Source organism: Coloeus monedula (assembly GCF_965178545.1).
Source record: "Coloeus monedula genome assembly, chromosome: 36".
In the NCBI taxonomy this organism is placed as follows: domain Eukaryota; kingdom Metazoa; phylum Chordata; class Aves; order Passeriformes; family Corvidae; genus Coloeus; species Coloeus monedula.
The window spans coordinates 568,856-592,711 of NC_138816.1; the positions used below are offsets into that span (position 1 = coordinate 568,856).

Sequence of the window (23,856 nt, forward strand, 5' to 3'; positions counted from 1 at the left end):
CTGCAAACGCAGCCCAGAGAGATCCAAGGAGGAAAGAGCCCCCCTGTGCCGGGAAGGCGGCCGGAGATCCAGGGGGAGCTCGGAGCTGGGGGAGAAGCCTCAGGGTGGGGAGAAGCCCCACAAGTGCCTGGAATGTGGGAAGTGCTTCAGCTACAGCTCCTATCTGAGGACACACCAGAGGATCCACACTGGGGAGAGGCCCTGTGAGTGTGGGGAATGTGGGAAGGGCTTCTCCAGCATCTCCCACCTGATCCGGCACCAGGTGGTCCACACCAGGGAACGGCCCTATGAGTGCTTGCAGTGTGGGAAGAGCTTTGGACAGAGCTCCGACCTGAGGGTGCACCAGCGCACCCACACTGGGGAGAGGCCCTACGAGTGTTCTGAGTGTGGGAAGAGGTTTCAGAGGAGCTCCCACCTCCTCGTACATCAGCGCATTCACACGGATGAGAGGCCCTTCCGCTGCTCCGACTGTGGGAAGGGCTTCAAATATAACTCCACCCTCATCACCCACCAGCGCATCCATACCGGGGAGAGGCCCTACGAGTGTGGGGAATGTGGGAAGAGCTTCACCAGCAGCTCTGAGCTGATCCAGCACCAGGTGGTCCACACCGGGGAACGGCCCTATGAGTGCTTGGATTGTGGGAAGAGCTTTGGGTGGAGCTCCGACCTGAGGGCACACCAGCACACCCACACCGGGGAGAGGCCCTATGAGTGTTCTGAGTGTGGGAAGAGGTTTCAGAGGAGCTCCCACCTCCTCCAACATCAGCGCATTCACACGGATGAGAGGCCCTTCCGCTGCCCCGACTGTGGGAAGGGCTTCAAACACAACTCCACCCTCATCACCCACCGGCGCATCCACACCGGGGAGAGGCCCTACGAGTGTCCCCAGTGTGGGAAGAGCTTCTCCAGCAGCTCTCACTTGACCCAACACCGACGGAGGCACCGCTAAGGGAAGCCCTGCGAGTGCCCCGAGTGCGGGAAGAGCTTCGTGCGCTGCTCCAGCTCCATCCCCCGTGGGAGGATCGGCGTTGGATGATCCCCAGTGAGCCCCGTTGGGCAGAGCCCTGGTGACCCCCGTTCCGGGTGATCCCCGCTGGGTGGGGGGAAGGTGGTGGAGAGATTTCTTTGCCTTCTCCTTGTGCTGCTGGGATTTGGTTGGGAATAAATTCCCTCCCTGTGCCCAGGCTGGCTCTGTTGTGCCCGTGCCGGTGCTCGGGGCGGGATCTCTCCTGGACCTTCTCAGCTCCTGGGCCTTTCCTTGCATTTCCTGTTGAAACATAGATTTAGAGGAAACAAAGCTTTTAGTCATAGGCTTGAAATTTCAGCTGTAGGCTTGGGCCCAGTGAGGGTTAATCAAAATAGTTAGGAGAGCTGGACATGAAATAGAGTTTTAGATGTTAGTAACTGATTACCAAATAACTGATGATCTGTCATTTGCATGTTTGTTTAGCTGTGCTTAGAATAAGGAGCAGAAACATTGATAAGTTGGTGTATAGAATAAAGACAATTACCAATTTCCTCTCTTTGTGGGAGCCCATCCAAAAGTCATGCAAGAGGAAACTTACAGGTCACTAAAGTAATTAGAATTGTTAAAACTCAGAGAAGCAGAAAGGTCAAAATGAGGAAGATGAGTTACTTCATCTTCTTTGGGACCACTGATCCAATTCAAGACCACTGACTCAATTCAGATCACACACTATGCATGCTTAATGATATTTAAGCTCATTTCCATACGAAGCAGAGAATGGGAGGTGTTAATGTTATGAATATGCATTTGTATTTTGGATATTCATAATATTTGGAAAAAAAAGGTATCATGTTTGCTTGTACTGGGGCCTGTGTCTGAGGGAGCCATCCCACGCAGTGCCTGGCGCCAAATAAAATACACACTTTCTAACTTTAAACTGTTAGACAGTTTTTGTCCATCTCAGGTGGATATCGATATTAGATTGATATTCATATTTTGGTAAATCACTGTCCCTGTGCAGTAGCAGAGGGCAGGGACAGAGCGGTTTTGGTGTCTCCCGGCATCCAGGCAGGGCCAGCCCAGCCCCAGGGGCTGTGAGGGGCTTGTGGGGGTCCCCCGTTTGCGGGACATCCCCACTGGAGGAGGGTGTCCCCCCTTGCTGCAGCCCCAGCCCTCAGGCAGCGCTCAGCCAAGCAGGGAACGCCTTCAGGTGGTGCCTCATTTTTGGGCACATCTGAGCCCCTGGACATCTCCATCTCCCTTTTGGGGGTGCAGCTGAGCTCCTGGATACCTGGGTTCCCAGTTTTGGGGCTCTACTGGGCTTGCACAGCCTGGTTTTGGTAGCGGGGTTGGTTTAGAGATGATGTGGTGGGTTGACGCTGAGTTGATGGACAGTCTTTTAGACTAATGACGCTTCTCACAATTTACACATTTAAACCACACGGAAACACGGGAATTCCTTTCGTTCCAGCTCGCCTGCCGGAAGGTGGGGGGGCCTTGGAGCCTCCGGGCCCCGCCAGGCCAGGGCCCTGCACCCCCTCCTTTCCCAACGCCGCGGCACAGAGCCTGTGTCACTGCTGGGGGGGAGCTGTCCCAGAGCCGCAGGCAGCTAAAGCCAGCCATGGACTGCTCACAGCTAAACCCATCCGGCGCGGCTCCCTGGGACCGGCGGGTCCCTCTCCTCTCCACGCGGGGCCGGCGGAGCCAGCGGGAGCCGGCGGAGCCTCCTGTCTGCAGCCAGCACACTCCGCGCTGAACTGAAGAGGACACCACGCAGCCAGCAGCACAAAGGGAGCGAGGCTTTCCCCACCGTAAAGCCCGAACAAGAACACTCTTCAATGTGGCGGCTTCTGAGTCAGAGAGAAGAGAAAGGAGTCCTGTGGGACGGAGCTGGAAATGGCGACGGGAGAAAAGAGGGCGGTGCCGCGATTCTCGCGCGTAGCTTAAAAACCTTCCTGCAGGCCGTGGTAAGAAACTGTAATATCACAAACTGTTTGTCTCTTGGATCCATTTGGAGTACATGGGGGGGATGGAGAATTCACGCTTGGCCCGTGAAAACTGTGAAGAGGGCCCATGCCAGAAGCAGTGAGAGGCTTTTAGAGACTTGTGGTGAAGAAAGCCTTTGTGCTCAGGCCAGAATAACTCATCCTTAAAAAGATTAATAACCCCATGTGATGGCCCATGTCTGGCAGTGTGAAGGAACTGTGAGATGTTTCAGGGGAGAGTTGTTTTACACCACAGCAGATTGTTTCTTTCCGGGCGGGTCTGCTGTTGGTGGCACTTTGGGAACCACGTGATGCAGAAGAAAACCCTTTTTTCCTTAAGCATAACAAAGAGACTTTTCAAGAACTGCAACACTGACCGAAATTCCATGTTCTGCTTCCTTTGTGCGTTGGGTAAAAGGAGGGAAGTGCTGGAAGAGACGGGAGGTTTGCTTGAATTTCTTGTTATTTCTTTTTACTTTTAATTCTGTTAGTAATAAACTTTTTCTTTGTACAGCAACTGTTTAAGTTTGAACCTGTTTTGCCTCGCAGCTCTCTAGTTTCCCCTTATGAAAAATAACAGATTTCGTGTGCTTGACGCTCAGCTGCGTCAAACCACGACAGGCAGAGCCCTGGTGCCCCCCGTCTGAGTGATCCATGTTTGGATCCAGTGTCCTGGGTTTGCATGGCCAGGCTTTGGAAATAGGGGGCCTCCAGGGGTGGCTTCCGTCAGCAGCTTCCAGAAGCTTCCCCGTGTCCGGCTCCTGTTCCGCCCTGCCCCTGAAGGCGAGGGTAACCCAGGGTCTGGTTCATGGCTCCCCTGGGGCAGATTAGAGTGAAACAACAGTGAAAGATCTGTGTTTATAAATATATCTCTGTAGGGTTTATTTCAGAACAGTTTGGTTGCTGTGTTTGGGGGGAGGGGGGTTTGGAGCCCTTTTGGTTACCATCTCCAGTAATATTAAAAGCATAAAAGTAACACTTAGGAAATGTATAAGGGCAAAGGAAGTATGAGAGTAGAAGGATACAGCGTCAGCAGCCCTGGATCAGCAACAAAACTTTTGGTTTTGGTTGTTCCAATGTCCCTGTCCTTGGTGTAAGTGATGGTCCCAGGCTGGATCCCGTGGGGGCTGGGGAAGCCCCGGAACCTCCAAGTTCCGTGGGTTAATACAGGTTCAGGTTTGGGTGAACACCCAGGTGCCTCCCCCGGGGGAGTTTTGCAGTGTCCGATGTCACACTGTGGATCCCGGGGCACTTTGGGGGGGGCTCTGATGGTTTATGGCCCCTTCTAAGACATGGCCCTGCCCCTCCCGGCAGCGCAGCTGAGCCAGGCATGGCCCATGCGAAGGGATGGAAACCTCCAGCCCTCTGTGTGCATGTCCCGGGCGTGCCCCGGGCGGGTTCCCAGAGCTGGGCCAGCTGTGTAAGGGAGGGCGCTGCCCTGCTCCAAAGCCCTGTCCCACCTGGCCGGATCTGCTTCCGATCGGCCTCTGCCCTTCCCTGGCTCCAGGCCCGGCTCGTCCCCTCCGGGCTGGGTGTTCCCCCCCTGTGCCCCCGGGCGCTCCCTGTGCCCACGGCCAGCAAAGGCCCCGCTGCTGTTGCCGGTGGCCAATGGTTTGAGCCATTAACCCGGAACATTTCAGTCCCTCACAGCTCTGCACCCCAAAAGCTCAGAGGGTTCAAATGCGCCTCAAAGCGACTCCATCCCACTGCAAACGGCTCAGTTCCACCTCAAAACAACTCCATCCCACCTCCAAATTTTGGGGTATCCCCTGTGCCCAAACTGCTCCCAGTTGTAGATGTTCCTGTCCATGAACTTCACCCAGTTGTTGTCATCAAGAAGTGCCAGTGGGCTTTTCCCCAGGAATGGAACACACCTGTGTGGGAGACAGGTCAGGGGGTGCCCCCCCTCCAGCAGCCCCCAGCACCCCACAGCAGGTTGGGAGCTCAAGGGACCCCCCTGGACACCCCTTTCCCACCCCTCTCTGCCCCACGGCCGCCTCAGCACCGGCTGCTGGATGGGGAGGAACCCCCCATGAGACCCCCAGGGAGGGACAGGGGTTTGGGGACCCCCCCCGTGAGGTTCTGCCCCCCCGAGAGCCCCAGGGAACAGCTCAAGAGATCAAGTGATGGGGAAACAAAGGGACTCTCACGGGAAGCCCTTTCCCGCTGTCCCCCTGGCCCTTATCCCCCTCTCAGACACCTTTCCCATCGTCCCCGCGCCCCTCCCCACTCACCCAAGAGCTCCTCACCCGCAGCCGGGGGCTCCCAGCACCCAGAGCGGGGTGACACGGCGGGGACACACGGGGGTCCCCATTCCCAATCCACCCCAGAGCCGGTTTTGCTCCCCCGATCTCGGCTCCCCCGTGGGGTTCCCCAGAGTCCCTCCCCAGTGTCCTCCAATAAACGGCACTGGGCCGAACTGGGAAGCCTTACTGGGAGCACTGGGAGCAGCCAGGCGGGGGCAGGGTGATAGCGGGGCTGGGGGGACACACGACCCCCCCAAAATCAGCCCGGGGACGGAGTGGGGGGTCCCGGCCGGGCCCGAGGCCACGGGGAGGGGCTGCGGCCGCCGGCGGCTCAGGAGCTCTGTGGGCAGAGCAAAGGGGGTGACAGCGGGCTGGGGACCCGGGGGGGGCACACACGCTCTGGGGGAGGGGGGATGTGATCCCCAGGACCCCCCGTCACCTCCTCGAGCAAGTGAAAGCCAAGCCCCAGCGCCAGGAAGATGAAGCCCAACGTGAAGTCCCCGATCCCCATCAGAATCTTGCTGCGGGCAGTGTCCACTGGCATCTGTGGGGGGTCCGCAGGGGTCAGGACCTCTCAAAAAACCCCCAGAGAACCATCAGGACCCCCTAAACTCCTCTTTTTTTCGTCCCCAATCTGTCCAGAACGCCATTAAACCTTCCAGCACATGCCAAACCCACTCTCATCTCCTCCAGGACTCCACAAGCCCCATCCCAGTGTCTCCCTGCCTTCCGAGGATCCCCCAAACCCTCTCCCAGCCCCTTTGCCAAGGCTAAAAAGAAGGGTGGCTCTTGATGGAATGCTCAACACCGAGAAACAGGACACGAGATCGGCCTAGAAGCATAGACAGCTTTGGGTTGGGGTGTTCTGAGAGAAGTGAGCTGCCCGCGTGAGAGGGGAGTGGATTGAGGGCACTGGGGAGGCACTGGGAGGGCACTGGGAGCGACTGGGAATGGAGCACGCGGCACTGGGAGGCCGAGTCCAGCACGGGGCAGTCGGCGCTGCGGGTCTGCCTGGCAACTGATGAGTCATCAGAGAGACGCGCTCTGATTGGCTGAGGGGCGTCAGCGCCACGCACGGCTGGGATGGACACGCGGAGGGAAACTGGGAGACACTGGGATGGACTGGGAGAGACTGGGAGGGACTGGGAGACATCAGGGGAACCTGGAAGGACAAGAGGCCCCGGGGATGGGCTCCAGGGGGGCTGAGGGGCTCCAGGCTCATCCCCAGGGCAGGGCCCGAGGGGACTCGCTCTGCCCGACGTTCTGCACCTCTGCGCTCCGCCAGCAACGGGGCAACGACCTCGCGGTTGTGCCGGCAGAGCCTGTCCGCCAGAGCCCCTTTGTACCCCACTCCTGCTGCATGGCTGTTCCAGCACTGCGCCTGTTTCTCCCCACACGGGGTGTCCCCCACCAACAGCCCCACATCGCTGGCGAGTGCAGTTGCTGCTCCCGGTGTCAGATGCTCCTCTGCACCAACCTCACCGGCTCGGTGCCCTTCATGAAGTGACACTCGGACTTCATCATCCCCTGGAACACCCCTGTGTGTGTGGCACAGCTCAGGGGGTGCCCCCCCTGCAGCCCCCAGCACGCCCAGAGCTCCGGGAGCCACCCCGGATCCCCGCTCCGCACCCCCTGTGCCCCACGGCCGCCATGGGACCCTCCTGCCCGTGCTCCCACTTCCTCTTTTCCACCCTTCTCCCTATTTCACATCCCCTCCCCCGCCATTTCCAGCCGCTCCCCAGAGGAGTTTTGGAGTCCCATTCCCCCCTTTTCACCCTTGCCACCCTTTTCCCCCACAATCCCCCAATCCCCAGCCCACTCCCGCTCAGTTTTAGGGTCCCATCCTCCACTTTTCCCCACTTTCCCACCCCCTCCCACCCGTTTCTCCCCCCCTCTTCAGCCCCCTCCTGCTCTTCCTTTGAGGGTCCCCTCCACCTCTCACTCATTTTAGGGGTCCCATCACTCCTTTTTCCCCTTCTCCCCCCCTTTCCCATCGCATCCCGCCCCCCCCGCTCACCCGAGAGCTTCGAGCCCGCAGCCGGGGGGGCTCCCAGCACCACCAGTGCCACCAGTACGGCCCCAGCTGCCGCCACTCGCCCCATGGCCAGCGCTGGCCATGATTTTGATTGGCTGAGGGGCCCGCGGTGGGGTTTTTTGGGAAGGGGAACCTCGAGGTGCTGGGCAGGTGGGAGCTCAGCTGTGCCCAGAAATGTGTCCCCAGGGACGCGGGATCTCAGGGGTGCCCACGGCCTGGGGTGACGCTGGCCCAGTGCCAGGCACCCACCAAAGCCACTCTGTCCCTGCCCCCCGCAGCCGCACAGGGGAGAGAAAATGGAACCGAGGGTTCCCGGGTGGGGATAAGGACTGGGAGAGATCCCTCAGCAAACACCAGCACGGGCACAACAGGCTCTAATTAGAGATACCAATTAATTAAATTGATGACACTGAAAAAGTAAGAGCAGGAGAATGAGAAGGAGAAGAAGACCCTTAAAAACACCCTCCCACTCCTCCCTCCTTCCCAGGGGCTGTGGGAGCATCTCTGCATCCGGCACCTCCATCTTTGGAGCTGCCAGGGATTGGCTCTGCAAGACATGGAGGAAGCTTCCAGATCCTTCTCTCAGAAGCCACCTCTCAACCAACCCCGCTACCAAAACCAGGCTGTGCAAGCCAAATAGAGCCCCAAAACTGGGGACCCAGGTATCCAGGAGCTCAGCTGCACCCCAAAATGGGGATGGAGATGTCCAGGAGCTCAGCTTTGCTCAAAAACGAGGCCCCAGCTGAGGGTGTTCCCTGCTTGGCTGAGCGCTGCCTGAGGGCTGGGGCTGCAGCAAGGAGGGACACCCTCCTCCAGTGGGGATGTCCCGAAAATGGGGGACCCCCACAAGCCCCTCACAACCCTCGGGGCTGGGCTGGCCCTGCCTGGATGCCGGGAGACACCAAAACCGCTCTGTCCCTGCCCTCTGCTACTGCACAGGGACAGGAAATACAAGGAAAAGCCCAGGAGCTGAGAGAAGGACCTGGAGAGATCCCGCCCCGAGCACTGGCACAGGCACAACAGACCCAACCTGGGCACAGGGAGGGAATTTATTACCAACCAAATCACAGCAGCACAAGGAGAAGGCAAAGAAATCTCTCCAACACCTTCCCCCCACCCAGCGGGGATCACCCGGAACGGGGGTCACCAGGGCTCTGCCCCACGGGGGTCACTGGGGATCATCCAATGCCGATCCTGCTCTTTTGGGGGATGCATATTCCTGAGTACAGCCAGATTGTGAGTCCTCTTTTGTTGGGGAAGATGAAACAGGAAAGCCTTATAAATATGATTGCCTGACAAAAGATTTTGGGAATATGAAAACTATAAACGACATCGAAATGAAAGCCACCTTTGAGATACCAAGTCTTAGTTACTGAACAACTGGAAAACAATGGTATGGCCGACTGAAGGTAATCCCCTCTTGATTGAACAATACCCTCTGCTTGCAGGCAGGTCCAAGGGTCAGAGCAGACCCTACTAGCTCAGCAGAAGGGGTCCAAAGAGTAGTTTTTAGAAGTTAAGATGTAACACTCTATGGTAATATAAGAACTCTTATAGGCTGTATGTAAATGCTATAGGAGTTGTATATTGTATTAGATTGGTTAGTGACAATTAGAATATTCAGTACAGAAGATGATTTATTGTATTGTAACCAGGACTTCAGACACTCTTACTATTCACTCTTACTAGACTCTTACTATAGACTCTTACTATACACACTCTTAATACACACTCTTACTATACTCTACACACATTCTCTCTCACTACTTCTTCACCCTCATTCCTCTCTCTCCCTCTCTCTTTACTTACCCGCTTACTCTCTTGCTCTCTTGGGCCTGCTCCGAGCTGCCAGCTGCAGCTCTAAGCAGTGCCCCTGTACCCACGCCCTTTGCAATAAACCGCATGTTCCAAGATCTGACTGCAGAGATCTCTCGTCACCGTCTCCATCCGTCACCGTCCCGACCGTCTGAACCCGCACCGAGCACCCCCCGAGCACCCCCCAGACAGAGAACCCGCACTCTTTACCTGGTTACCCACAAGAAGAACAATTTCCTTTGGGGCCCTGAACAGTAACAAGCTTTTGCCCAAATCAAGCAGGAAATCACCCACACCGTAGCCCTTGGCCCAGTCAGGACAGGACCAGAGTGAAGAACGTGCTCTGCTCTGCCGCCAGGAGCAATGGTCTGTCCTGGAGCCTCTGGCAGAAGGTGCCTGATGAGACTCAAGGTCGACCACTGGGATTCTGGAGTTGAAGCTACAGAGGGTCTGAAGCCAACTACACCCCAACAGAGAAGGAAATCTTGGCAGCCTATGAAGGAATCCAAGCTGCCTCTGAGGTAATCGGCACTGAAGCACAACTCCTCCTGGCACCCCGACTACCGGTGCTGGGGTGGATGTTCAAAGCAAAGGTTCCCTCTACCCACCATGCCACCAATGCCACATGGAGCAAATGGATTGCTCTCATCACACAGCGCGCCTGTATCGGAAAACTGAATCGCCCTGGGATTTTGGAAGTAATCACAAATTTGCCTGAAGGTGAAAACTTTGGTCCCACTGATGAAGAGGAACAAGTGACACGTGCTGAAAAAGCTCCACCGTACAGCCAGCTGCCATCAGAAGACACACGCTGCGCTCTTTTCACCGATGGCTCTTGTTGAATCGTAGGGATGAAACGAAAGTGGACAACAGCTGTATGGAGTCCCACACGACGGGTTGCAGAAGCCACTGAAGGAGAAGGTGGATCAAGCCAACTCGCTGAACTCAAAGCTGTTCAACTAGCCCTGGACATGGCTGAAAGAGAGAAGTGGCCAAAGCTCTACCTCTGCACTGATTCATGGATGGTAGCCAATGCTCTGTGGGGATGGCTGGAAAAGTGGCAAAAAGCGAATTGGCAGTGTAGGGGAAAACCAATCTGGGCTGCTGAGGAGTGGAAAGACATCGCTGCCTGAGTAAGAAGCTGGTTGTGAAAGTCCCCCATGTAGATGCTCATGTCCCCAAGAGTAGGGCTAATGAGGAACATCGCAACAACAAGCAGGTAGATCAGGCTGCAAAGATAGAAGTGTTACAGATAGACTTAGATTGGAACCATATTTTTTCCCAGACGTGCTGGGAGAGGGCTGGTTGTAACCAAAGGAGAAATGCAGGAAATGACTTGGTCAGCTTTGCCTGGAAGAAGGGTAATTTTCTCTAAGAATTACTAATCCTTTCCCTTGGCTTTTGACTTTCTTCACAAGGCCATTTGCATCCCAGCTTCAGCACGATGTGAGAAGCCCGGGCTCACAGAACTGCGTGAACGATTCCTCTGCAGCAACACTCGGGTGGAAAGGGGAGCGGGGCACCCGAGCACCCTCTGGGGAAGCCTCCGGCCAGGTGGAATTTGTGCCATGCCGGGAGAGGAGGAGGGGGGAAGGATGGGCGCTGTGTGGCAGCAGCAGGAAGTCTGGGCCGCAGGACATTCCACCTGCGCCGCTGCCCCGCAATCGGCGGCCGTGTCCCCGGGGCTGCGGCCCTGGCACCGCGTCCGCTGAGCTGCCGACGCTGCGGGAGCTCCCCGGGCTGGGCTCAGGCTCCCGCTGGCACCGGGCAGCAGGCTGTGCTCTCGCTGTGCTCAGCAGCAGCGGAAAATGCCTCTGGACGTGCACGTCTCCTGCTGCTGGGAAGAAGCAAGGAAGCGAGTCGAGAAGTTCTGGTTTCTCTTTGTCCTGCTGGATTTTTAAATTTCATTCCACGCTCCAGAGGCAATTGCTGTGCTGGCCTCTCTCAGCTGGTTCTATTTCAAGAGCAGCAGCAACAGGACTGTGTTTGAGAGATGGCAATGGGGCCTGTATGGCTTTCATTCTCCTCGCCTTTGTGCTCAGTGGCTGGTGGGCATTCCAGTATCTGCTGATCCTTATGCCTGTGACAAAAAGACTGACTTCAGTGCCATGAAAGCACGGTGGGTAGCCCTGACTGAAAGAGGCAATTGCAGTTTGGCTGAAGAACTTCAGGCGGCAGCCAGAAGGGCACAACAGCAGCTGTGCTCTCCAACTCACAAGGCAAAGGCAACAGCAGCATCCCGATGGCGCATCACGGTGAGTGAAACGGTGCGGAAACGCGATCATTTCTTCCTCTGAAGTTTGGTGCAGGGCAGCCCAGGCAGGCTCTGAGGAATCAGGGGTGTTTGTGGGTGACTGCTGTTCTGCTGGAGAGATTCAATTAGAAAAAGAAGGTGTTCTGCCACTGGAGTCTTGACATCAGTGCTTCGTCAGCAAGACCCGGCTGCTCCGTTCTGTGCTGGGTCCAGTGCAGGCAAAGGGCTGAGTGTGTGAAGTGAGTCCTGTTTTTCAGACGTACAGCTCTGTCCTGTGCCACTCTCTGCTGACATGAAACAGGAGGGAGCAGGCTGACCTCGGCTGGGTGCCAGGTGCCCACTAAGTGGCTCTATCAGTCCCTTTCCCAATGGCCCATGGCAGAGAATAAGATGGAGAACAACCAGCAGGGTGAGATCAGGCAGTTTTATTACAGAGAAAGAGAAGAGAAGAGAAGAGAAGAGAAGAGAAGAGAAGAGAAGAGAAGAGAAGAGAAGAGAAGAGAAGAGAAGAGAAGAAAAGAAAAGAAAAGAAAAGAAAAGAAAAGAAAAGAAAAGAAAAGAAAAGAAAAGAAAAGAAAAGAAAAGAAAAGAAAAGAAAAGAAAAGAAAAGAAAAGAAAGAAAAAAGAAAAGAGAAAAAGAGAAAGAGAAAGAAAGAAGACTCTGCATGTGCGCAGGCTAAGGAAAAAAGCCAAGCTCTATTTGCCATTAGCAGCGATGTTTGGACACTTCCCGGCAAGCTGGGCTTCAGCACACGGAATGGTCTCTCCGGGAGGGAAACGTTGAGGAATCACGAAAGCTCCCCCTGCCCTTCCTCCTCTCTCCCTTTGCTTTACACATCTGATCTGGAGTCATATGGTTGGAACATCCCCTTGGCTGATTTGGGTCCGCTGGCCTGGCTGTGTCCCCTGCCAGGATCCTGCCCACTCCCATCCCCTCTGCTGGGGGAAGGAATGGCAGAGGGACAGCGCTGCTGGGCAGTAGCCAGAACACCGCTCTGTTCTCAGCACCCGTCCAGCTACCAATGCAAAGCCCAGCCCTGGAAGGCCCGTGAACTTTCCCTCAGGCAGACGCAACACACGGGACTTGAGCTGCCAGCAGCCCAGGTCACCCTCTGCCAGCCCCGCTCCGTGCACCTTGTGTCCCCACAAGCAGACACAAAGTGTTTCTGCTGCTCCCCCTCCTGCACAAATCCACAGAGAGCTGGGATTTTTCCAAGTCTCGTGTCTCCGTTGTGCCGTATTCCCAAAGAAGCAGCAGCCCCTCCTGATGAACACGGCGAGTTACGCAGATGCTTGTCAGCTCCACTGCCTGCCTAGAAATCTGGGAACTGCTTCTAAATGCTGCTCCCTTCAGCTCTTGGGCACCGACTGACACAGAGCTGGGAAACAAATCCCCTGGCTGCTGGCTGACAAGGTGAGTTCCGCCAGAGTCAGAGCTCTGTGGGAAATCTCTATCCACGCCTCTCCTTTGAATAGATCCACACCCGGGGTGCGCAGGGACGTGTCCTGTATGGAAAGGAAGGAGTGTGCCAGCACCGTGACTGACACTTTCCCTCTCCGTGTGCGTTGCAGAGCCACGGGTACACAGACGTGATGGAAACCCTCGCACAGCCAGAGCCTTCTGTCCCTGCAGAACGGAGCGCGGCGGGTGGGGGCGGTTGGTGGGCAGCGAGTCCTGGACAGCGGGCGAGATCCGGCTCCACAGCTGCCAGGCCCCGCTAAGGCTTAATGCCGCCTCCTCGGCAACAGGAAAGGCCTTCAGCCTCGTCCCTGCCCAGAGGGGCAGCGCTGGCCTGGCTGCACAGCTCGTTTTCCCCACAGGTTGCAGGAGATGAGATCCCAACGCTTGCAAACACCGACTGCGAGCCACAGCTCTGGGTGCTCACCATGAACCTCAGCTCTGCGAGCGCTGTCTGCCCCAGGCTCCAGGGGATGCAGTGGGAGCCCGGCTGGGCTCTGCCCTGGGACCATCCTCCAGGGACAGCTGCACACAGGGAGCATTTGGTTGCCACAAAGAGCCAGGCCATGGCTGCAGGGAGCTGCTCCAGGTGCGGCCTGCACTGCTGTGTGCTGCGCTCTGGGGCTGCTGCTCCCCGCAGAGGGGACTGCACTGGGGTGCCAGAGGAGACAGAGAAGCTCCAGCTTAAGCCTGACTGGGCTGGGTGGCTGGGCTGGGAAGAGTGGCGAGAGTCAAGGGCATTCACAGAGCTCATCCTGCTCTGTGAAGGACGAGGAAAAGGGAGTGGGAACCCAGCAGTGAGCAGAGCTGAAGCCTGGAGAGCAGCTCAGAATGACACCCAAATCTCACCAGACCTCTGAGACATTGCTGTTCTACAACCAGCAATGAACACAAAGAGTGAACCTGGGGCTCACTCTTCATCGTGGCCAGGGGCATCAAGGAAGGCTACAGTGCAATGGGGACTGCAGTGAGCTGGGAACTCACTGGGGGAAAGAGGGAGCACTTGTGGAGCAAAAGGCAGGTGGGGGAGAGAACTGTTCAGAAAAGGGCTGAGCTTCAGCTTGAGCAAGCTGAAAAATGTCATTGGGGGTCATCTCAGACTGATTTCATTTCAGAAGTTACTGAACAAGTTTGTTATTGGGGGGTGTCATATTTTCCCCTGCAGGTGCACGCTCTGCAAACTTGAGCTGCACTGCCGAGCTGCTCAAGCACGTCTCTGCTGCAGGTCACGGCGTTTCTTCTTTGGCTTCTCGTGGCCCCGGGGCTGAGCTGCAGCAGAGCCCTGGCGGAGCCCAGAGCAGCCTCAGCATCCACAGAGCCGGGCTGCAAGGAGACAAAGCAGAAAGCGCCCGTCAGCTGAAGGCTCCCGTCCCCCTTGTCCCAGCCGCCCGCGGTGCCCAGGCCGTGCTGGCCGTGCTCAGAGCGCTGCCCAAAGCTGCCCAGCATTGCTGCCTCTGGCAGGAGAGCAGGAGGGCAGGACACGTGCCCAGCCTGCAGCCGGCCGTGGCACAGCCACCTCCTCAGCAGCTGCCCAGAGCGGGATGCTGCTGCGCTCGCTGCCGTCTCCCAAAAGCCCTTATCCCAGCCATGCCAAGAGGACGGGCACCCACCTCACGCCTCCCGCCGCCAGAAGAAAAGCTGCTCCCAAGCGCTGTCCTCAGCCTTCTCCAAGGGCACGTCCCACTCATGCCGCAGCTGCTCCCAAGCACTTCGCCATCCGGACCAGACAGCACCAAGAACGCTTCTTTTGGAAAAGCAAACCATAAATCAATGAAAAGAGATTACAGACAAAAAGGGGAAACAAGGAAAAAGGTAAAAAATCTTCTCTCTGCTGGGGCCTTGAGGAAGGCCCAAGCTCACCATGCAAGGGAAAAACCCACCCACGGGCCAGGGCAGCCCACGCTTTCTCCCTTCCCCCTGCCCTGCCCCCAAAAGTCATGCTGAGCCCAAAGCCAACAAGGGCAGTGGAGCAGCCCAAGCCCTTCCTTGCCTGCAGAGCAAAGCAGCCCATGCACAGCTTCTGCTGTCCAACCTCTGCTCCCACCACGGGAGCTGGGGGCTGTTGGCAGGGCCAGGAGCAGACTCCCAGTTCAAAACCAGCCCAGCCTATCCCCCCAGCCCTGCCAAAAAGCAGCTTGGCAGCCGGCTGAAGGATTGGTTGCATCCGCCCCAGCAAAGGGGGGAACCTTTGCTTCCCGGCCAGGCTGTGCAATGCCCAAATCTGGGAGCATCCCCCTGCGTGTGCACTCATCTGCAAATTCGCCGTGGAGCCTGGCTTTGGAGAGGGTGCCACAATTGAAGTCCATCATCTTCAGCTTGCCAGGTGGAGGAAGAGCTTGTCATCCTTGATGTCACCCTCATGTCTCCAGCAGCAGCAGCCGCACCTGGCACAGCTTCTCCAGGGGCTCCTTCTTCCCTGGGGCTGGAGCAGGCTGTCAGTGCTCTGCCCAGGGCCCCGGCTGTCGCTGAAGCAGGACAAGCAAAAGCAGCTGCCATGGCGGCCACCAGTGCTGGGAAGAGCAGCTCAGCTCCAGCAGCAGGGCTGCGCGTGCCCAGCTGAGGAGCCCTGCGCAGCGATTCAGGCAGGACAAAAACTCTGCCTTTCTTTGCTGCTCCTTGCCAAGGCGCGTGTGCAGCTGGAACTCACCGGCTCCCTGGCTCAAAGCGTGCGTGTGGCTCTCTCCCTTCTCCTATGGCACGCGAATGTCCTGCATCCAAGGATCACAGGACAGGTCTTCTAATGAGGGCCTTTCCGAGGAGAGCACGGATAAACACCGTCGGATGAGATCCTGGCACTCTGTGCAGAGAAAGCAGAAAGCGCCAGTCAGTTGCAGAAGGCTCCTGTCCGCTTTGCCCCACTCTTGCCATGGCCAGGCCGTGCTGCCTGTGCTCAGGGCTGTGCCTAAACTTTGCCATCAATTCTTTCTTTTGGAGGAGAGCAGGACATTGCCACCTCCTCAGCAGCTGCCAGTGTGGGATGCTCCTGAGCCCGCTGCTGTCTCCCAGCACTGCTATTCCCCCCGTGCTGCAGAGACGAGGATCCACCTGGAGAGAGCCGTCGTGGGAGCGAGAGCCGGCCCCAGGTGCTGTTCCAGCCCCTCCTGAAAGGGTGCTCCCCGCAGACCATCTGGTGCAGCACGATGCCCAGGGACCAGACGGTCGCTGCCTCGCCGTAGTACCAGCGGAACTGGATCCATTCTGGGGGCCTGTAGGATGGTGTTCCTATGGAATAGAGATGGAGTTCTTCAGGGGGACGCTGCCTGCTCCCAGAGCCTCGCCCCAGCATCCCTGGGCATGCGGGGACCGCACCAGCGGCACGCGGCCTGACCCGCTGCCCTCTTGCCAGCACCTGGGGCTTGTGTACAAACTGGGGGTTGGAAAAGAAGCCGCTGGTGTCACAAGAGGGCAGCGGAAGCCCTGGCAAGGCCCGAGCATTCCATGGAAAGGAAAAACCCACTTGGTGCTGGGGAAAAACCACGCTTTCATCCTCCCTGCCTGCACTGCCCCAGAAACCATTCTTAAGCCAAGGCAAGCACGGGCAGCAGAGCAGGCCGAGCCCTGTCTCGCCTGCACACCAAACGGGCTGGAGCACAGGTTCTGGCCCCCCCTCTCTGCTACCCCCACCCACGGGTGTTTCTGTGGCGCTGGCTGCCCCAGCCCCAGCGCCAGTCCTGGGCAGAGTGGCTGGCAAAGGCTGCCAGCAGGGCTGGAAGATGGCCCCTCAGCCAGCGGCGCTCAAAAGCAGCTCAGCTGAAGACTCCGGCTGCCATGACTGGCAGCAAAAGGGAGAATCCCCCCTGCCACAGCCGGCTTGGGCTGTGAGATGTTGGGCTCTGAGATGCCTCTACCAGGAGCCTCCCCCTGCGTGGGCTCACCTGCAAAGCTGGTGTAGGCTGCGGCTTGCAGGTAGGTGCCACAGCCAAAGTCGATGAGTTTGGCCTGCCCGGTGGCCAGGTCAAGCAGGATGTTCTCCGGTTTGATGTCCCGGTGCAGGACCCCGCAGCTGGTGCAGTGCCGCACGGCCTCCAGCACCTGGCGGAAGAGGTGCCGCGCCACCTCCTCGCACAGGAAGCCCCGTGCCCGAATGAAGTGAAGGAGGTCCTGAGACCGCTCCGGCCGCTCCAGCACCATCACCACGTTGTTGGGGAGCTCCAGCCACTCGTGGAGCTGGACGATGCCGGGGAAGCCAGCGGACACCTTGTCCAGCAGCACGATCTCCAGTGGTGCTCGGGTGCCGTCGGGCTGTGGGAGGAGCACGATGCCGTCAGCGGGGCCCATGCCGTGCCGGGGCTCGGCGAGCCCTCAGCCAGCCGGGGACGCTCTGCGCGCTCCGCTGGCCCCACGGCCGCTCTCCCTCGAGGCGTCCTGGCGGCTTCCACCCTGCCGGGCCTCGGCTCATCCCCGCCCGTCGCGCCCCGGCTTCTCCCGCTGCCCCTCGCTCACTCACCAGCTGGCCCCAATGGTGGATGCGGTTCCGTGGCACACGTTTGACGGCCACCTGCAAGGCAAGGGGAGTAGCGGGCTGAGCTCGCCGCCCGCCGTGCCGAGCCCCATGCTCCTTCTCCTCCTCCTTTGCCCCCCGCCTCCTGCGCCCGCCGCCGGCCCCGCCACTCACCGGGGCGCCGTCCGAGAGCCGCGTCGCCGCCAAGACGCTGCCGAAGCCGCCGCGCCCCAGCAGCGAACCCAGCCGGTAGCGCTCCTTCAGGCCCTGCTGCGCCTTCCGTGCCGGCGAGACGCGGCCGTCAGCGCTCGGCCCGGGGCCAGGAACGGCCCCCGAGCGCCGCTCAACCGCCCCGGGCCGGCCATCCCCACATGTTGGCTCTTTTGAAGCGGACACCGGCGGCTCGGGGCCGGCGGCCGCGCTCAAGAGCGGCGGAGCTCGGAGCGGGGAAGACGCTGCGGAGGCGGCGGGAGCGGCCGCGCCGCCTGTGTCCCCGGCGGGCCCCGGGAGGAGCCGAGGCCGGGGTCGGGGCCGGGGTCGGGGTCGGGCCAGCCGGAGCCAGGGGCTGGCGATGGTGCCCAGGAGCCAGGCACTGATGCCCGCCCAGCAGCGCCACAGCCAGGACGGCGAGAGCCGGGCGGAGGCGGGACCGCGGCGGGACGCCCGGGGGCGGGGAGGGGGCAGCCCCGCCCGGGGCCGGGGGCGGGCCGGGGGCATGGCCCGGCCGGGCACGGGGAGAGGGAGGCCGCGGGACGGGGGGGTTGGGGAACGAAAGGGAGAGCGGGAGAGGGTGCGAGACCCTGGCAGAGGGAGAGGAGGAGCAGGAGAAGGGACTTAGCAGAGGGTTCGTGGACTCGCTGCTCTTGTGCTGCTCTTGTGCTGCTGCCGCTGCTGCCGCTGCTGCCGCTGCCGCTGAAGCGCTGGGAGCGTTTGTCCGCGTGTCCGTGTGTCCGGTGCCCGTTTGTCCGTTCCCCCCCGCGCGCCCCACGGCCGAGCCCCGCGCGCCCCGGGGCAGCACGGGCCGCTCCGCTCCGGGGCCGAGGCGGAGTCCCGGAGCATCTCTTCCTCCCGCAGCCACACCAAACCCGCTCGGCCACTGGGAGCATTTTTGCACACGTTTCCCTTTGAAGGGTTCCTCTCTACCCCCATTTCCAAGGAGTCTCCCTGGGGTTTTGGCACCTGAAGCGACAGGGCAGCGATTGGGCTTCAAACTGCAAGAAAGACATGGAGGGGCTGGAGCACGTCCAGAGATGGGAATGGAGCTGGGGAAGGGTCTGGAGGACTTCTGAGGGGCAGCTGAGGGATCTGAGGGGGCTGAGCCTGGAGGAAAGGAGGCTCAGGGGGGAGCTGGCTCTCTCCAAGTCCCTGACAGGAGGGGGCAGCCAGGAGGGCTGGGGCTCTGCTGCCAAGGGAAAGGACGAGAGGAAATGGCCTCGGGGGAACCTTTGGGGTGGATGGTGGGGAAATTCTCATCCTCCGTGTCTCGACAGAGGGGGAGGGGGGGAGGGGTGGGGCGCGACCTGGGGACACGGGGGTGGTGACGGTGGGCTGGGGACACGGGAAAGGGCACGGGAAGCCAAGGCCCCGCTGAGCGCTGGCGCTGGGCTGGCACGGGGTGAGCCGGCAGCAGGGCCCCAGAGCCCTGAGGGACTCGCCCTGACGCCCGGGGAGAATTGATCCTGATGTCTAAAAAATGAGACTCAATAAAATATCATTAAAAGATGCCTCCTTCTCCTTCTCCTCCTCCCCCGTCCCTTCTCCTGCTCCCCCCGGGCCCAGCGCCCACCCTTGGCCCCCCGTTTTCCCAGCGCGGTCGCATCCCGCGGGAGGAGCCGGGAGGGAGCCGGGACAGGTCGGGCTGGGGCAGGGCTGGGCTGTGGGCCCGGCCTGGGAGCCCCCCACGCGCCCCCTCCCCAAATTCCCCTGGCGGGGGCCGCTGGGGGCGAGGGGGGGCGCAGGTGGGGTCCGGGTGGGGAGCGCTGGGCGCTGCGGGTCTGCCTGGCAACTGGTGAGTCACCAGCGCCGCGCGCTCTGATTGGCTGAAGGTTGTTCAGCGCCTTCTCTGATTATCGGATACTCGCGGGGAATTTTGGTTGGTCCTTGGGGGCTGTGGGGCGGCTTAGGGGGGGGTCTCTGCGCCTTTGGGGTTCGCTGGGTGCCGATTTGGGGTTCAGGTTCCTCCCAAGGACCCCACAGAGCGGGGTGACACACGGGATTCCCCATTCCCGATCCATCCTGGGGCCGGTTCTGCCCCCTCCACTCTCGGTCCCCCCGCGGGATCCCCCAAAGTCCCTTCCCACTGTTCCCCAATAAACGGGACCGGGGCGAACTGGGAAGCCTTCCTGGGAACACTGGGAGAAGCCGGGCAGGGGCAGAGTGACGGCAGGGCTGGGGGGGACACACGACCCCCCCAAAATCAGCCCGGGGACAGAGCAGGGGGCCCCGGCCGGGCCCGAGGCCACGGGGAGGGGCTGCGGCCGCCGGCGGCTCAGGAGCTCTGTGGGCAGAGCAAAGGGGGTGACACCGGGCTGGGGGCCCGGGGGGGGCACACACGCTCTGGGGGAGGGGGGACACGACCCCCGGGCCCCTCCCGTCACCTGCTTGCGCAGGTAGAAGCCGAGCCCCAGCGCCAGGAAGACGAAGCCCAACACGAAGCCCCCGATCCCTGTCAGCATCTTGGGGGGCGGGGGGGCAGCTTTGGGGTGGGGGGGGAGAGGAACACAGATCCAATGAACGGCGGTGGCTGCCGGGAAGGGACCGGAATGGACTGGGACAGAATGGGACAGCAGGATACACTGGGACCAGTACCAGGACTGGGCAGGGCCAGATTTGGAGCACCAGGAATTATAGTGGGATATATTGCGACCACACTGAGGGCTACTGGGAACATGCTGAGGCCCAATGGGTGCTGCTGGGATATAGTGGGAGTGATTTGCATCATACTGGGAATGACTGGGATTGTACTGGGAGTGACTGGAACCACAGTGGTGGTGAAAGGGCACAACTGGAAAAATGCAGGGAGCAACTGGGATCATCCTGGGAGCAGCTGGCCCATGCTGGGGTCATACTGGGATCATACTTGGAGTGACAGGGTCATGTTGGAGTGACTGGCATAGTTCTGGGAGTATCTGGGAGTGACTGGGATCATACTGGGCCTGACAGGAATCAAACCAGACTCCTACTGGGAAGTTACCTGGAATCATACTGAGGGTGTTTGAACTCATACTGGGATCAGGCTTTCTCCCCACCATTAAAGTTTCCTTGTCCCAATTCAACTTTTCTCCCCAATTAAGCCCTGAGGCCCCTCCCTGCCCCCGGCTCCTCCCGGCAGGACCTGGCCGGGACCTTCTGGAAACAGCAGCGGAAAGAGTTCAAAAATTCCTCATTCCTTCCATCGATTTCCTTGGTTTCCGGGGCATTTTCCTGCGGCTGCTCCGGGCCATGGTTGAGGGGCTCCCTCGGGCTCCAGCCCCTTTCCAGTCCCTTTTTCCAGCTCTTTTCCTCAGCTGACCCAAAGCTGCGGATTTTGGGGGGTGGGAAGAGTCGCTCTGCTCGGGGGTCCCCGCGGTGCCCCAGGGAGGCCCCGAGGCCGCAGCGCGGTTCCCTCCGGGCCCCTTGGAGCATTTGGAATCTCCAACTCTCAGCAATCGCTGTCCGTGGCATTCAATCCCCCCTGCAGGGTTTTCCCCCAGACCGGCTTTCTTTCCAGAGGGTTTTGTGGTTTCGCTTCGAGCCGGGGCCTGAGGGCACCGGAGCGGCCGCGGGTGCCGGGGCAGGAAGGGCTGAGGGACAGCAGCGCCCCACAAACCTCTGGGAGGGGAACAAGGGCTGGAGGGGGCAAAGAGAGAAGAAACACGAGATTTTAGAAACGGAAAAAAACCCCAGTAAAATATAGATGATATCTAAAATATAATTAAAGAGAACTCTGAAAAAAGAAAGTAACAGCAGAGCTTCTTCTCCTGGGACTTTGGGTTTCTTGTCCAAGCTCCGAGCTGGGTGTGAGCCAGAAACCAGTGGCTGGGAGAGACATTGCTGCTGAAGGGCTTCCTATGGCCAGGACTAAAGTGTCGAGTATCAAGGAACAGCTTGAGGTTACAGAAGCGCCAGCGCTCCCGTTGGATTCCCTCGTTTGAAGCTGAAAGCGGAGCTCCGTCTGTGTCTCTGCTTTGTAAGGATTGAATGTAAAACTCCAGCGCAATCCCCGTTTCCCTCCCTCCTCTGGCCAGCGGCGCACGGAGAAGGGATGGGAGTTTCGGTGAGTTCGTGCTTCCCCCTGAGGGACAGGAATCCTTGCCGTGTCCAGCGGGGGTCCCTCCCCAGCCGTGCGGTCACTGCCCGGCCCGGCCCTGAGGCGCGGGGCAGTCGCGGGGCAGCCGCGCTCCGGCCCCGTCAGCGGCACCGCCGCTTCGTGCCGGGCAGGAGCGGCAGAAGGAGCCGGGCGGCGGCGGGGGCTGAATCCCGGCAGGAGGAGGAGGAGGAAGAAGAAGAGGAAGAAGGGGCCGGGGCCGCCTGCGGTGTCCGATGGCCGGGGAGCAGCGGGGAGGCCTCGGGGAGCGGCGGCGGGCGGGGCTCTGCTGGAGCCGCCCCGAGGGGTTTGTGCCGCCCCGGGCCCCTGAAGGAGCCGCTCCGCGGGACGGGCGAGCTGGGAACGAAAGGAAATACAGAGAAGAGAATAAAATACAATCAAAGAGCCGCACCGAGAGGCGTCTGCCCCGCCCGCGTCTGAAGGAACTGCACCGAGGGACGGGCGGAGGGTGAGTAGAATAAAATCCAGAGAATGGAGTAAAATAGAATAAAAAACTGCACGGGGATGTCCGCGGCGCCCGGTGTCACTGAAGAGCCGCACGGCGGGACGGGCGCTGTCGGGTGCGGCCAGAAGGGCAGCGCCGAGGAGGATGAGAGGTGTGAATAGAAAAAAAAATAGAGAGAACGGAATAAAATGCAATGAAAGAGCCTCACCAGGGGATCTCCGCAGCCCCGAGTCACTGAAGGAGCCGCAGCGAGGGACGGGCGGGGCGCGGCCCGGATCGAGCCCCTCCAGCTGCGCCTCGAGCGGCGACCCCGCGGGACCGCGCCGGGGCCGGGCGGCGGCGGCAGCCGGAGCCGGGAAAGCGGCTTGGAGCGGCGGAGACGAGCGGGGTGTTCCCGACCAGCTCCGCTCAGCCCTCGGGCACCGGGGCGTTCCGGGGGTTGTTCCCGACCAGCTCCGCTCAGCCCTCGGGCACCGCGCTGGGGTCGCCGCGCACTTTTCACCCCCGGCCGCCCCCACGGGCCGGGCCCCGCGGCTCCCGCTGCCGCCGCCTCGGCCTTATGAACTCCCCTCCCCTCAGACCCTCCCGGGCACCGCCGGGCATTAGCGCAGTTCCCGGGACCGTGTCCCGGCCACACTTGGGTATTAAATCCGACAGATTTGAGAAGTAGGCACAGCCCTAGAAACCAGGGCTTTGCCCTCGGGAGCTTGGAGCGGCACGAGGGGGATAAAGGATCCCCTGCACTCACCGATGCCCCCAGAAGCAGCTCTGCCCCCCTAAGAACGGGGCTGTATTTGGGAGAGGGAGGATGGCTGGGATGGGGTCTGGAATGAAACAGACACATGTTGGGATTAAGAGGTTTGGCTGATCCAGTACTGAGGAGGTTTTGGGGCACCCTCCAGTCCTGAGGGATGTGTTACTGGGAGGGGGGACACACCTGGCTCTTGCACTTGGAGTGCGGCCCCACAGGGAAGGACATGGGGAACCCATTTTAGGGTAGATCCTGCTGCTTTCCACCAGTTTTGGGGGGTTATAAACGGATTTGGGTGATTTCCCGTTCATTTTCGGAGGTGGAGTTGAGGCCTTTTCTGGGAGGATCCTGATGCTTTCCACCAGTTTGGGAGGTTCTAAATGGCTTGTGGTGGACCCACTTTCGTGAGTTCTGACGCTGCCCACCCGTGCTCTGCACTGGTCCGGACTGGTGCTCCCAGTGCCGTGTGGGGCAGGGCCATGGGGACCCCTCCACGGCACAGCGTGGCTGCTTTGGGGCTGGCAGCACTTGCCCGGCACTGGCCATGGGGCGTGTGCTGGCAGCTGGGGCCGTACTGGTGGTACTGGTGGTGCTGGGAGCTCCCGTGTCTGGGGGCAGTGGGACTCAGGTGAATGTGGGTGTCTCAGGGGTGTGGTGGGGACGACGGGAAAATATTGAGAGAGGTGGGAAAAAGGGAGGAAGAGAGCAGAAAATGGGAGCTGGAATGCCCAGACCAGGAGTCCAGCCCAGGGGTCTCTGGCCTGACTGCCCCCAGGAAGCGGCTCCCACAACCCCTCACCCTGTCCCCAAAATCCCTTGGGATCTCCCACCCATCTCTGTATTCCCCCTCCAAAATCTCCAGGCTCCTGCGGTGAGACCAAAGGGGTCCAAATCCCCAGCTAGTGTGACCACAAGCCCCAAACTTTTTTCTCCACACAACAATCTTCCCTCTTTTCCCCTTCCTGGCTTCCCCCACAGTGGCTGGGAGCAGCCAAGAGCCCAGCGCTGCCCCAGCCCGACCGGCCCCAGCTCCATCCCTGCTCCTCCCGTGGGATGCGATGGGTTTGGGGGGAGGGGCCAAGTGTGGGTGCTGGGCCTGAGGGGAGGAGGAGCAGGGGTGGAGGAGGAGGGATGAAGCTGGGAGCTGCCCTG

At 59.9% G+C, this 23,856-nt stretch overlaps 1 protein-coding gene across 1 annotated transcript in view; it reads left to right on the top strand.

Moving 5' to 3' along the window:
* Nucleotides 1-1,868, top strand: part of LOC309584093 (uncharacterized protein) — a gene marked incomplete at its 5' end in the record, with an annotated part of 34,259 nt that extends 32,391 nt beyond the window's left edge. The window contains one exon of the mRNA XM_082300011.1: nt 13-1,868. Within this exon, the coding sequence (XP_082156137.1) occupies nt 13-949 (937 nt within the window). The 3' untranslated portion in view covers nt 950-1,868. The remainder of the gene's footprint in view (nt 1-12) is intronic.
* Nucleotides 1,869-23,856: the final 21,988 nt, after the last annotated feature.